Here is a 14933-nt window from a genome sequence, read left to right as displayed (position 1 = left end):
TATATATATATATATACATTATATTACGTATAATTAGATTCAAGAGAAACAACTCTCTTTCAGTGTGAATGGATGTAGCAGGAAAGTCTAGAGACCTTAATGGTGTGCTATGGTTGGTACTAGTCACCAACATAAATAAAGATAAATCCATTTACAAGTACTGAATTTATATAAAAAGGGAACAAAGTTTTATGAACTCCTAATCCTTGTTAATAACCAAATAAGAATGAAAAGACCTTTAATTGAAAAGATTGATAGTATTATGTGACCTAAACTAACCTTATCTCCTAATCATAAATTATGTTCCTCTTGATATTGCTTTCATACTTTTTAACTAATTGAGAAACTAAAGCGACATTCATTCGCTCTTAATTTAGAACCGAAATATTGAATGTGAATTACATTTTCTTTTGCTAGCATATTTGATATTTGTGCGGTAATATTCATATTTCTAGATGATTTTCTGATGCATTTTCTTTTTAACTAAGTTAATGTTTCTTTTTTTAAGTCAAAACTTACAATTTGACCTAAATTTGAATTGTTTGGAGGTAGATTTCAGAATATTTGTTATTACGTGATATATGATATATGGTCCGAATGAATGGAAAAGGGTAATTGGGGTATTGGGTAATTGAAAGGAAAAGGGTTGTTAGATATATGTTGAAAAAGGGATATAGACATGTCAGTCTTTCCAGAACATAAATCCACTTCACACAGTGATTTCATCTTTTTTTCTTTCTTTCTTTCTTTCTTTTACAATCATCAATCTTCTTGTTATTTTTTTTCTTTATCAAAATCAAAATGGGGGGTGGGGTGATCAATTCACTGACAAACCTCACATGTCCATGCAGGTAGGAAGAAGGGTTAAAGATTATAGACCCACATCCCTTACATCCCCACATGCTTCCCTAACAAACATATCAAACCAGATCTGTCCCACTTTCCCTCCCTTCCTAACACATCTCATTCTCTCTCTCTAACCTTCTCTCTCTCTCTCTCTCTCTCTTCTGTCAATCACAAAGAATAACACCAAATACCTTGTTAGGATTAAAAAATAAGGAAAAAGTGCCAACTCTCACTCTCATCAGGTCTGTGGCCATGTTCATATAACAGATCATCATCATCCCCATTCTCTCTCTCTCTAACATTTCATTTCTCATTAAGAAGAAGAAGAAAATAATAACAACCCATTACTCATCTAAGAATTTATCTTCTTGGGTCACCAAAATTTTATCTGTTCAGTCTCTGAATTTGACAGTCCTTTTTTTAAGGTATTGAAGTTTGTGTTTTTATTTCTCTCTCTGTACTACTACTAATAACTAAATTCTGAATTCTGAATTCTGAATTCTTCTGGGTTTCTCTGTTTTTCTAAGTATTTTATTTCCTCCTCAATACTTTTTTAGTTCTTAACTACCTTTCCTGCTACTTACCCAGAAGTAGAAAAGAAAAAAGAAATTGTGGGTTTTGAGTTTTTTGATTGGATGAACAAAATTTTTGCAGAATTCAGTAGCTGTGTCATTGTTTAATTGGAATTTCACATTCTGGGTATTGATAATAAAGGTTTAATTTAGTTTGGGTATTCTTAAAAAGAAGAAAAAAAGGATTATATTTCCATGAATTTGGGATTTGAGATAGAAAGAAGAAAAACCCCCCAACAAGATTGTACTACTACCTTTTTTGAGAAAATAAGGAATTGAGTTTTTTTGTTTAGAGAGAGAGAGAGAGAGAGAGAGAGAGAGAGGAAGAATGAAGCTTTAGAGACACTTGGAGGAGATTGAGTAGAGAGAGAGAGAAAGATATGTCTGCAAAACTTCTTCATGCTTTGACAGATGAAAATCCAGATCTGAAAAAGCAAATTGGATGTATGACTGGTATTTTTCATATTTTTGATCGTCACAATATTCTCACTCCTAGAAGAATTACTGCCCAATCACATAAAAGACCTCCTTCAGGTAATTAATTAATTCTCTAATGGGTATTCTTTAGAATTTGAATTCATAATTGTTAGATCTATTTTGGTTTAGAAGAATCATATAGTCTAAACCCTAAAAAGAAGACATAATTTACACTGATTTATAGCTATAAATGGATGATTTTGAATAACTAATCTAGTTTATGATATAGAATAGAATTGAAATTTAGGTAGGAATAGGAAATGAAATTTTTTTGGTCATTTCCGTCCAAATTTCGAAATTTCATTCATTGACCAGCGTCTGGTTGAGAAAATGTAGTTAAATTTCGGTACATAGGGAAATGAAAATATTTTAGTCATTTCAGACATAATATTTCGAAGTTTAACTCCTTGGTATCTTTTACTATTTTCTATTACTTCTTAAATCCATCTTTTTCTTCGTATAATAGGCAATTCTCGCTCGAACAATGGCAAGCTTGGTGTTGAGCCCGAGAACGTACATCTCGAACAAACACCTTCGGTAAGGATTTCTCATACATCTCATAATGTAGGTTCAGGTCGTTTTACTATTTTCCGAATGACGGGCATGAATCTAAATTTGAGTCATATGAGTTGGACTTCATCAAGTCAAGAATTTTGTCAAAAATCCTTTGTACACTAAGAGCATGTCCAACGTTGGGGGGGCTGGGGCTCCCAATTCAAATTTTGGGAGCCCCAGCCCCAGTCCTCCAACCCGGGAGCCCCGGGGCTGGGCTCCCGGTGGGGCTGGGAGCCCCATGCTCCCGGGCTCCCAAAAGGGAGCCCGGGCTGGGGGCTCCCAGCCCCCAAAATATGGCCGTTGGGAGCTCCAACGGCCATATTTGGGGTGGATCCCCTAAAAAGGGGATCCACCCCACCTTATTTTATTTTTTTTTTAATTTTTTTTAGGGGATCCACCCCACCTTATTTTATTTTTTTTTTAATTTTTTTAATTTTTTTTTTAAACTAATTTTTTTTTTTTTTTAATATTCTTATTATTTTAAATACTACTTTTTAAAGTATTTTTCTTTAATTTTTATTTTTGTGTTTTTTTTTGTGTTTATCTTTTTGAAATTATCTCTCTCGAATAATATCACATTTTAATTCATAGTCGAAATCTAATAATTTATAGTCGAAATTTAAAATCAAAATTTCGCACACATACTTCGCACACGTATAATATATTGATTTGGGAGCCCCGGTTGGGAGCCCGACGTTGGAATTGAGGAAAGCCCCGGGGCTCCCAAAATTCAGGGGCTCCCAAAATTGGGAGCCCGAGCCCCACATTAGAGTTGCTCTAAGCATTTCCAGATTTTATATTATCTCAGACGCTGGGTTCTTAATTTGGATTTATTAAACCCAAGTTAGGCACTCAGACGAGTCAGGCAAACGAGTTTCGTAAGAAAAAAAACATTCGAAATATGACTTAGAGTAAAGACAGAACTCGAGTCAGATTTCAGATCTGAATTTGAAAAGAAACAAACATCATCTTAGTTTGCTGCATTTTTTAGCCATTTTGTTATTGAGAATATGATACCTGTAACTGCAGGAAAGAAATCAGAGCAAGAATTCAAGTAAAACTCAAAGAGTTTCCATGGAGTCATCAATGGCTTCTATTTCATCATCATGTTCATCGTCTTTCTCCTCTCTTGACTACAAAACTTCTCAAGTAGAAACTAGTTCTACTGAGAGAACCATTTTCCCCGAAACCCCAACCAAGGATCCACCTATCAACCATCCAAGTCCATCTCAACTTGGCAGGCATTCCCTTGATTTCAGAGATGTGGTTAAGGACTCAATTTACCGAGAAGCTCGTGGATTATCAGTCAAAACCACGATGAAAGACGAACCAGTGAATCGTGTTGTGAAGCACAGAGACTCTCCCAGGCCTCCGCCGCTTTCTAAATTGGTTGATGGGTCATTCAATACTGCGAAACAGAGGGTGCCCGTTGATTTAAATCACTCAGTCAGTGATCCAGCTGAACTTCGAGAAGCAATTCGGAATTTTAATGGCAGGATAGAACGACCAAGATCATCATATGAAGGGAGAGATAGATCTTCCTTTTCAGCATCGAAGGATTCTCCTCGATTCTCCTACGATGGAAGAGAAACCCGACGTTCGTCGTTTGATTCTCGTGAGACGTCAAAATCTACCAACAAACTCAGGGAACTTCCAAGGCTGTCACTTGACAGCAGAGAAAGTTACATGAAGGATTCAAATGCTGATAGAAAACTGAACTTGATCTCAAAGGATCTGCAGAGAAGTAGTAGTTACAATCTGCAGAAAACATCGCAACTGCAACGAGAAGTCGGAAGTTATAAACAATCTACCAGTGTAGTAGCAAAGCTGATGGGCTTGGACGTGCCGAACTCCAGCCCGAAGATTGAGGGTCAGATGAAGTCCATCAAAACCTGCACAAACGAAGAATGTCAGCCTTCCTTGAAGCCACTGAAAACAAATGTTGGAAGCAAACAGAGCAGAATTTCTAGTCCCAGGAGTTCTCTCAAGGAAGCGGGCTCACCACGGGTAAGAGAACCGGATTCAGTCATGAGGCCCATTTCACCACGATTTCCTATTGAACCAGCTCCATGGAAGAAGCTAGATGGAGCTCGGGTTTCAGCTAAAGTAGCACCGAGAAATCAGGAATTCGCCACGAGGGCATCAAACCCACATCCTTCTGTTTATGCTGAGATTGAGAAACGGTTGAAAGAGCTTGAATTTAGACAATCAGATAGAGATCTTCGAGCTCTTAAACAGATATTGGACACAATGCAGGCAAAAGGTCTGTTAGAGTCCAAGAAAGAAGAAGATAAATCTTCTAATTTCGTCTCTCATACGAGCAAAAACAACCTGAACAAGCTTGCTGTTGATTCAAATACCACGTTGACAAACAAGAAAACCCCTATGAGTAACCACCTGACTTCTACCAAAGCCAAGGGAGCTACTCGAAAATTATTTGAATCTCCAATTGTGATAATGAAACCAGCAAAACTCGTCGAGAAATCTAATATTCCAGCTTCCTCGGTGATTCAGGTCGAGAATTTATCAGGTCTTCGTATGCTCAAGAACAACAACTCTTTGCTTAGCAAAAAAGAACCAGTCGGTAACCGAACGCCGAAGTTTAACCAGAGAGAGCATGTTAAAGACAATGGCAAAACGATGAAACTGCTACAAACTTCAACTAAGCCTCAGAAGTTAACCATTGAGAACCCTGGAAATACAGTAAGGAATTCAGGATCTGTGAGCCCAAGGCTGCAACAGAAGAAGCTCGAGTTGGAAAGACGATCTCGTCCTCCTATCCCCTCTTCAGATTCAAGCAAGCCCTTAAAGCAGTTTACTAAGCAACAAACTGAATCAGGTTCCCCAGGTGGGAGGGCGAGTCTAAGGTCTTCTAACTCACGACGTAATGATGACCAAGTGAGAGAAGTTAGTAGACATTCAAGAAATTCGAGTCAAGGAGATGAATTTTCTCAGCAATCAGATAGCAACAATAGCTTAAACTCACAGGATATAGAAGTCACTAGTGCTGACCGATCCGCCGAAGTCCTATCTCAGCAAGGAAGCCAGAGTCCATCAAGGAAATTGGCCAAGAACACGGTCTCAAACATGAAACAGAAAGTAAGTGATCACCATTTTCGGTCATTAATATAATCAATCTGATTCATTTGTTAACAAGTTTCTGTTCTTTCTTTCAGAAGCAATCACCAAGATTACGCGAAGATGGGTTGTTAATGGACCTCACAATTGTTACACCAGAACAACCAAGTCCCGTGTCGGTTCTAGATTCATCATTCTACAAGGATGAATTGCCTTCGCCTGTGCGAAAAATATCACCCGCCTTGAGAAGTAAGCTTCTGAACTTCCTTTTTTTTGAACTATGATAAAAATATGAATAGTTGAACGATGCTTACGAAGTTTTATTCCTATAGATTATTCGAGCGAAGATGAGCATAACCCAACCATGGCAGGAGCAGATCTTAGTCCTGGGATCAATCGTACGAAACTGCAAAGCATTGAGAACCTGGTCAAGAAGCTTAGAAAATTGAACTCGAACCACAACGAAGCTACGACAGACTACATTGCATCATTATGTGAAAACAGTAATCCTGATCATAGATACATATCTGAAATCTTACTAGCATCAGGCCTTCTACTCAGAGGCCTTGGCTCAGGTATAACAAAAATTCAACTCCACCCATCAGGTCACCCAATCAACCCCGACTTGTTCTTCGTGCTGGAACAAACAAAGGGAAGCAACTTAGTCTCAAAAAACAGAGACAGTTTTCAAAAGGTTAGTCACCTGAAATCAGATCAAGATAAGCTCCATAGAAAACTTGTTTTTGATGCCGTTAATGAGGTTCTTGTTCAGAAATTGGCTTTGGTCAGTCTCTCAAACGAGCCTTTTGGCCAACCTGGAAAGTTAACAGGAAGAACGATGAATGCACAGAGGCTTTTGAAAGAATTATGTTCTGAGGTAGAACAACTTCAAACCAACAGAAAACTACCTTGCGACTTCGACGAAGATGAAGATACTCTAAAGCCCATATTAACAGATGATATAATGCGTCATTCAGAGAGTTGGGTAGATTTTCGTAAGGAAGTTCCTGTGGTAGCTTTAGACATAGAACGATTAATATTCAAGGATTTGATCGACGAGATTGTTACAAGTGAAGTCAGAAATCAGAGAACGAAGACAATCAAGAGTATTTGCTAAGTAAGAATAAGTAACCATGTTTTCTTATATAATTCCCGTTTATTGGTTTACGAAGGTAATAATACATCGTAAGTCAGTAACATCCTTTTAATCTGTAAAAAAAAAATCTAACTTTTTAGTAGTTATATAGTATACAAGTTCAATTGTAATCAATGTAAATAAACTCCATTTTCTTCTATCTCAAAATCTGCAGACTCGGACATTGATTGTTTAATAAGTTGAAATAGTCCCAAGTAAGATCATAAAACTAACCCATCTTTATGAACTCTCTAGCGGTCTAGCCAAACCAGGTCCCGAACTAAAGGATACTGCATGTTAGGGATAACCTCTGCCCCCAATACGGACGCTTTCGTCGGACACTTTATTCATTATAACATGGTGGAGGAAAGCCCATGGGTGCAGACGCATAACCTGAGCTCACTATTGTCTGCGTCAGTCTTTACACATTATAAGGTGGCAGAGGAAAGGCATAACATGGGCTCACAGGATGCCATCAAGGGCGTAGACAATGTCGACAAGCACATCTTTATTCGTTATAAAGTGGTAGAGGAAGGCATAACCTGCTTCCACGGGCGTAGACAATGCGGGTATTTGCCTCTAAATGCGTCTTTATCCGAGGAAACGCATATGTCGACAAGAGTGTGTTCACTGGTTATAAAGTACTGGTAGAGGACCTGCTCCCGCGGGCGTATACAATGCGGAGCCTCTAAAAGCGTCTGTACCCATTATGGAGTGGGAAACGCATATGTCGGGCGTATACAATGTGGAGCCTCTAAAAGCGTCTGTACCCATTATGGAGTGGGAAACGCATATGTCGACAAGAGCGTGTTCACTGGTTATAAAGTACTGGTAGAGGACCTGCTCCCGCGGGGGTATACAATGCGGAGCCTCTAAACGCGACTGTACCCATTATGGAGTGGTGGACACGGGCACAGACAATGCCGTCAAGGGCTTTAGAAATGTTGCATATGTGATACATTATTCAATTTTGCCATTAAGGACAAACCTATGGCGAGAATAAATAATTAAAGGTAATCTATAATGCATTAACTCTTAACACCAATAGAAAGAAAAAAAAAAACTAAATTTGATTCTTACCAAAGGTCATCATCTATAATGCATTAACTCTTAACACCACCAGATTGATATTACACCTTCCATATTCAAAACCTCATGTCAATTCACCCAGAACTAGGGTTCCCAGACGCACCATTTCTTCATTCTCTCTCTGTAATGCATTAGCCAGAGTAACATTTCATTATCTTTGTGTTCCTGGGTGGGTGCTTCTAATAAACATAATTCGCTCATTAAAGAACAGCAACTCTCGTAAAAGAAGATTTAAAGAAACCCTAGATTGGAATTGCATTTTGAAGCAAGGGAGGAAGAGAACCGACCATACTCTTTTTTATTTATGTTTTGGGTTTTTGACATTACCCCTCAACATTAGTAACTGAGTTTACCCCTTTCAGTAATTGCTAATTGAGTTTTGCCCATTCGGTTTAAAGTTTTGTCAAAACCACTAGGAATCATATTAAAAAATCATTGTTCGTGGCAGCCACATTTCTTTCACGCCTACCAAACACCACCTTTATGGTTTTGTCAAAAATAGTAAATCTCACATGTAAGCTCAATATCAATTATCGAGAGAGGGGTTATACTCAATTACCGATTGAAAGTTTGGGTAAACAGGTCGGTTTTTTAACAAAAACTAGTGTTTGGCATTTTATTGGGGTAAATAGTTTTTTTTTTTTAAAACAGGTCGGTTTTTTTTAAACAAAAATTAATTTTTTTTTAATCACGAGGGAGTAAAGTAAAAAAAAAACTGGTTGGTTAAACATGTCAGTTTTTTAACTAAAAAAACAAATAGAAAGGTTAGGGCATTTTATTAGGGGTAAAAAATAACAGTTAGAACTGGTCGAACCAAACCAAACGAAAAAAAGGTGTTTAAATTTTGCAAAAAAAAAAGTTGAACTACATTGGTTTAGTTCACAGAGGCTTTAAAGTTTTGAGAACAATAAACATGATTTTAATTTGATTCGATACTTCGATCTAAATAGTTGAACTAAGCCCATTGATTTCACTAATATATAGTGGTTCGTGTGAGGAATATGCTATTCTCGTCAAGTGTTGAATGTATCATCCGCACCCACACCACTTAACTTGATTTTGCTTAGACAAATTTTTGGGGAGAGCGTATGTCTACGGTTTCAGTAAAATGGAGATGTAGCATAAGTATTATTGTTAACCCGTGTGCCAGTGTAAGACCTTCATGATAAAATGAATCTTTTATATCAACATTGTCAAGTACTTGGGCAACCAAATGTTGGCGACGGGTTTATTGTTCATGCTCTTGGTGTTGGGGCAAAACTGGGTCAATTGCTAACTACTTAAGGGCCATAAAGAGTCAGCTGGTTAGTCATTGGGGGCTAAAATGGACCAGTTGGGGAATAGTTGAGGGGCCAAATGGGTCAGTGGGGGATTACTTGGGGGCAAAACGATCAGCTGGTGACCAATTGGGGGCCAAACGGGCAGTTGGTGAGTAATTGTGGGCGAAAAGGGAATTAACAACCCCAATAAAATACCATACCAATACTCTCATGAGTTATTTTGAAACCCTAGCGCAAAACCCCAACTCTTTCTCTCTCTAGAAAATGGCGAAATCTGCGATTTCAGTCGAGGGCTTGAAGGATTTCATATCCTCTCAGATTCAGGACGAGGAGAAATGGGCATCGAATAAGGTAAATCACTTCTCTTCAGTTTCATTTATATAGATTTTGAATATTCTTCTATAATCGGTAGGTTGAATGGAAAAAAAAAGTTATTTCTGATGTATATTCTAGGGTTCCTTCATTGAAATCAATGAGTTTTGGGTCTATTTCTCCTTGGAATGAAATGGGCCGAACTGTTTCATAACCCTAAAATCTGAATAACCTAGAAACCCCACCTGAAAAATAGTGAAAGTAGAAAAGGAAGAGACCTTGAAACAGTTTATACTGAATTGTGGTCAATTTTTTTCCATCTCCTTCATTGACCTAAACAAAGATTTGGGTTGAGAAATTAATGTCAGGAGATTCTCTAGAATTTGATTGTTTCTTTATGGAGATTGCAGTTACTTCTCTTTTTCTGAATTGAGTGAGTTGTGAGAATCATGGATTTAATCAACATTTGCTTGTATAGTTAAATTGGAGGTCTTTCCCGAAAATTGGCCCCTTTCGGTTTTGTTACTTGTGTTTATTGTTTGCTAGTTGCCTATATAAGAAGTGAATAAGTGACCGGTTTTTTGTTTTAACTTCGCCCGAGTTCAATACTGAATGATCATATATCTTGGTCAGTTGGTTGATTGTTAGGCTGCCTGGTTGTGATTTGTGAAATGGTATTAGATCTATGTTTCGTTTCTCTGTTTATATGCACTCTTTTCGAACTCTTGAAAAGGGTCGATGGTATTATGATACAAAACCATGATTTAGCATGGAAAATTGTATGAGCAAGAACGAACTTTAAATGTTTTTTGTTTTGCAGAAGCTTCTGCGAGCTCTAGGACTGTTTGCTACTTCAATTGTTTTTTTCCGCAATTTTGGCGACCTGATGGCCATCTGAAGAACGAAAGCAGAAGACATGATCCAGTTTTACTTGTTTTGGTCAACCTTAAGCTTGATTTTCTTGTCTGAATCGTGGAAATGTTATCTTCACTTGAAACAAAATTTACCTCTTAATTAGTGTCTAGATGGTAACCTTTAAGGTTTTTCTTGACTATGTTTTCAGATTATGACATATTTGAGTGAATTAACTTGAATTGGTATGATTTCTGTTCTCTTTTATCTCTTCGGCGAGTACCATGAGGGGAAATACTAGCTCCTATTCCAATCTCTAGATTCCGAAAACAAGGGTTTGTTCAATAAATGTCAATGACTGTCCAGTCCATGAGGGGCTTGTGCGTCGTGCGACTCGTGCCAGGCCATATAGTGGCTCGGGCCACAGCTCAGGTGACTAGCTTTCGGACTGTTTAGACCCGAAGTTCACAAGAGCTGACTGAAAAGTTTATCCAGTTTTTTTTTTGGAAATTGACTACGATCTACGATGGTCATTACAATGGCGTTGATACATTAAAGATGTCATAAGCACGATAACCGCCTAATTCAAACTCTTACGAGAACAGGCTTATAGTCCAACAATCTTCTCATTTCCTTGGCCTTGACAAGTTAAAACCCAAAATTAGGCCTGTAAACGGTTCGAACTATTTTCGGATGCAGTACTATCTGAATTCGAAATCCGAAATTATTCGAACTATCCGATAAGGGTTCGATATCCGACGGATGGTAAAAAATGACATTCGAATCCGATATCCGAAATGCTATCCGAATATCGAATATTATCCGATCCGAAATTCTGAATTTTAAGCCGTAACATTATAACACAATATTATCCGAATATTATCCGATCCGAAATTCAAATACAATATTATCCAATCCGAAATTCTGATAAGGGTTGAAGACTTGAAGTTGAACTTTTATTCTTTGAAGTCTGAAGACTTAGTCTTAGACTTGAAGTTGACTAGTTGAGGATAAAGTTTTGTTTATTTTTTAATCCCTTGGGTGAATGTTAACCGTTGATTTCAAATGCGAATCGGATCGGATTTTTTCGAAGTCGAATATAGCTATATCCGAATCCGAAACCGGTATCCGAAAATTATCCGGCAAGACATCCGAAATTCGAATCTGAAATCCGAAATGTCGGATTATTTGAGTGCGGATGCGGATCGAATTCGGATTTTCGGACCACCGTTTACAGGCCTACCCAAAATGATTCAATAAGCTTTTTCAATTTGACAATGCCAAATAAGATGCAAACTACATCTTAAACTTATCTAGATACTCTTTAATCACAAACATAGATACTCTTTAATCACAAACACGCGGCCTAGAAGCTTTCGGAACTTTCGATTGGAGAATGCCTTTTCATCTTGATGAGCTCTTCGGGTTCTTCTTGGAGTTCCATGTAGTAGATCGAAAGCTTACCAAGAAGAGTTCAGCCAGCATTTTTTAATATCCACATGACTAGGGTTGAGAATTTTTCGTATTCGAAGCAAACTAAACTTGTTTTTTGGGTCTTAGCGACAAAACGAACAACAAGAGAAGCACGGAAACCATTTCTTCTGAGCAGCAGGAGGAGCTGCACTCGGTGGAGTAGGTGATGATGGTTGCACCTGCAGCTGCTCTTTTGGCTGGTCCACCGAACTCTCCTTAGGCGGCTCCTGTGGTAGTTGAACTGGATGCTCTGGTTCCACCTTTGCTGATATAGCTCTTGATGCTTCCCCTGTCAATCTGTGAAAAACTAAACAAATCAGTACTTCCACACACACACAAATATATATATATATATATATATATATATATATATATATATATATATATATATATAATTGAGAACTTACATCGGAAACGCGAAGGAAACAACACTATTGGCACTCTCATCCGATCGAGGAGAAACGCTAGGAGAAAGATAAACCCCCTCAGTATGAACTATTTCTCCCTTATCTCGATCTTCCGATGTGGCTCTTATCACATCTTTCATGGTTTCAGCTGCCGCTTCTTCTACGCCTAAGTTTCCATTACCAAGTCCTGCAGAAGTTGGTGATTGGGTATTGCTAGATTCTCCAAATTTAGAATCGAGAAACTTGTTGTAGTCCCCTGGCATACCTAGCTCTCCAGACCTACCCATCAAAATTACTTGGTCTGCCGAAAAACTATTATTTTCTGTATGAATGCTGAAAAGAGATTCATTAGAAGTCACACTCCATTCAACAGGTGTGGCTGAAGGACTTTGTTCGAAAACTCTCGATGGAATCTGATACGGAGTTGATTCTTCTTCTCTACCCGTTACTTGTATCGGAGGGGATTCGTTCGTCGATATCTCGCTCAAGCTATATTCTACAGTAATAGCATGAGGACTAGCTGGAATTTCATTCTGAAGTTCAGGCACACGAGAAGCATCGTTAATGGGCGTGCTAAGTTCACTTTCATCTCGTCTGCGCCCATCTTCCTCAAATGAGGAGCTCGAAGAAGAAGAAGACGACGAAAAGGAAGAAGAACAAGAAGTAGACTCTGAGTTTTTGCCTGGGGAAGGAAGATCTTTGGCTTTCAGAGGGTTCAGTGAATTCTTATCACTTTCACTCTCTTGTTTCGATTCCATAACGAAGTTTACAGATTCGGATTCGGGTATTTTGACCTTTCTATGAAATCACATTATAAAGTAATGCTGCAAAAAAAAAAAACGAAACCACAATTCATGAACAACAAATATCTGTAATTAGGTTCATCTTCTACCTATTTCCTAATCAACCCACAATTTCAAACATAACTAAATTTCAAATTTCATTACAATAATTACAAAAATTTGACAAATTTCAAATACCCACCTCCATTGAAGCTGACTGAAGAAAGCTCTGAAGATGATCTAACAATCAATCTTTTCTCTTACTTCTTAGATTGTTCAAACAATTAGATGAATTGCAGAATCTTGGTGAGGGCGAAAAGGGGAAATTGTTAATTTTTCTTAATTTTGTTTGTTCTTGGAAGATGAGAGGTAGGAGAAAATCTAGGGTTTCTGATGAAAAATCTGGATGGACAAGCGACGTTCTCGGCATTTTTTGCTCTTCCTAAGTAACGAACTCTTTCCCTTTCCCGCCATTTCCAACCATCTTTCTTTTTTTATTTATCTGTCTGAATCTGAGTTAGTCTGAGTCCTTATTATTGTCAAAGTGTAGGATGCTTCACAAACCAATCTAAGGTGCTGTTTGTTTTTTCATTTTTTCAGATCTGAAATCTGAATTGGGTCAAAATTCAGATTTCTTGATGTTTGTTTTTTAATTTAAGTAAATCTGAAAAGTTGGCTGAATTGAGTAATTGTCTGAATGGGCTGAAAAGAAGTCCACTTTTTTCAGACTTCAAAACAAGTCTGAAATATAAAGCCAATTTCTGAAATAGTCAAAATGACACTTGTGCCCCTCTGTTTTAGAAGAATTTTCTCTCCCACCTAGATTTCTACCACCATCAAAGACCACCACCGGGACACCACCACCAGAGATTACCACCAGAGATCACCACCACAGACCACCACCACCACCAAAGACCACCACCAGGACAAATACCACCACCGGCCAAAGACCGACACCAAAACACAGACCACCACCACCACCACCACCACCACTCGAACACCACCACCACAACAACAAGATCGCGCCACCATAAATCAAACCACTGACCCTACAAATCAGAACCACCACCACAACAAAACGGTAATAATAGTCTAGATAGAAGTCGGATCTATGAGACCCTTTGCCGGATCTGTGAAATCTTTGAGAGAGAAAAATGGAGCAAGAAACCCTAGTTTTAATCTGCAAGAGAAAGAAATGGAACTTCAGATCTTCGACGAGAGGGAAAAATGGCTTCTAGTCTTCGAGGGAGATAGAGAGAGAGAGATAGATCATCTGTTGAGTAAGAGACGGAGCAACCGATCTGCCGGTGGGATGGAGAGAGGAGCAGTCGTCGAACTGTTGAAGATAGAGAGGAGAAGTGAAATAGAAATTAGGGTTTTTGGTTAAAAATAGGGGTTCTCATTGAAAATAATAAAGAGGGGTATAAACGTAAATTTTCAATTAAGACTTAATGATTCAGACATGAAAAAACAAACATCCTACTTGTCAAATAATTTAGACAATTCAGATTAAGCAAATTCAGATTAAGCAAATTCAGATTCAGAAAATTTCAGATTCATACATGAAAAAAAAACAAACAGCACCTAAGTCAGTTATTTAGACGAGTCAGATGAACGAGTCATTAGTGTTTTTAGTCTTCTAAGTAAGATCTAAAACCTGACTCGAGGTCAGAAGCGACGCGCATAGATTCTTTTTGTTTTATTGAATCTGTGATGTCTGACTCGTCTAAATCGAACTTTTGAATTGACTTTTGGTTAATGATTCACGTGATTCAGATTCACAAAATTTAGAATAATCAGATTCAAACAAGAGTAAGAAATAGAATGAACACCACTTAAGACATAAAAACCAAAATTTATGATGTTACATGAGTCGATTATTTTAATATAACGAGCCCCTATACGACTTTAAAATACAAGTAGACACACATCTTGTTTCTTTTAATTATATATCACGAATTTTGGACAAGTTCTTTCCACTACCACCCCTTTCACTGACATGAAATCTATAAAAGTATGTACAATGTCAATAAAAATTGTCAACGAGAATTTATAAAAGATTATAAAATGTAACT

General features: G+C 37.8%; 3 protein-coding genes and 1 long non-coding RNA gene across 5 annotated transcripts; 2 read left to right on the top strand and 2 right to left on the bottom strand.

The window, feature by feature from the left end:
- The first annotated feature begins 609 nt into the window (after positions 1-609).
- LOC147563288 (protein LONGIFOLIA 1-like) lies at positions 610-6831 on the top strand. Of its 2 annotated transcripts, none has more exons than XM_086636134.1 (5): positions 610-1952; positions 2362-2432; positions 3480-5549; positions 5627-5777; positions 5861-6831. In XM_086636134.1, exons 1-5 carry the CDS (start codon positions 1799-1801, stop codon positions 6643-6645), a joined length of 3231 nt encoding a protein of 1076 aa, XP_086492260.1. In that variant the 5' UTR covers positions 610-1798; the 3' UTR covers positions 6646-6831. The 2 variants fall into 2 exon arrangements, with proteins under 2 accessions (XP_086492260.1, XP_086492267.1); XM_086636141.1 differs by having other exon boundaries at positions 1057-1952; positions 2362-2575; positions 3233-5549.
- LOC147563287 (uncharacterized) lies at positions 6437-8019 on the bottom strand. Its single transcript, XR_015223634.1, has 3 exons — positions 7744-8019; positions 6955-7205; positions 6437-6901 (listed from the first exon to the last, which is right to left on the bottom strand). It is a non-coding gene; the product is annotated as an uncharacterized LOC147563287 (long non-coding RNA).
- A 1236-nt stretch (positions 8020-9255) lies between these two features.
- On the top strand, positions 9256-10447 carry TOM5 (mitochondrial import receptor subunit TOM5-like protein). The gene is made up of 2 exons (XM_086636122.1): positions 9256-9383; positions 10165-10447. The coding sequence occupies exons 1-2, from the start codon at positions 9297-9299 to the stop codon at positions 10240-10242; spliced, it is 165 nt and encodes a 54-aa protein (XP_086492248.1). The 5' UTR covers positions 9256-9296; the 3' UTR covers positions 10243-10447.
- A 998-nt stretch (positions 10448-11445) lies between these two features.
- On the bottom strand, positions 11446-13171 carry LOC147563285 (uncharacterized). The gene is made up of 3 exons (XM_086636113.1): positions 13061-13171; positions 12077-12900; positions 11446-11966 (listed from the first exon to the last, which is right to left on the bottom strand). Exons 2-3 carry the CDS (start codon positions 12832-12834, stop codon positions 11753-11755), a joined length of 972 nt encoding a protein of 323 aa, XP_086492239.1. The 5' UTR covers positions 12835-12900; positions 13061-13171; the 3' UTR covers positions 11446-11752.
- Positions 13172-14933: the final 1762 nt, after the last annotated feature.

Source organism: Eschscholzia californica, unplaced genomic scaffold (genome assembly GCF_041429995.1).
Source record: "Eschscholzia californica isolate CP2 unplaced genomic scaffold, dmEscCali1.0.p SCAF_1, whole genome shotgun sequence".
NCBI classification, from domain to species: Eukaryota; Viridiplantae; Streptophyta; class Magnoliopsida; order Ranunculales; family Papaveraceae; genus Eschscholzia; species Eschscholzia californica.
The sequence above is the reverse complement of the archived record's forward strand: the minus strand, read 5'-3'. Positions and strand labels throughout refer to the sequence as shown.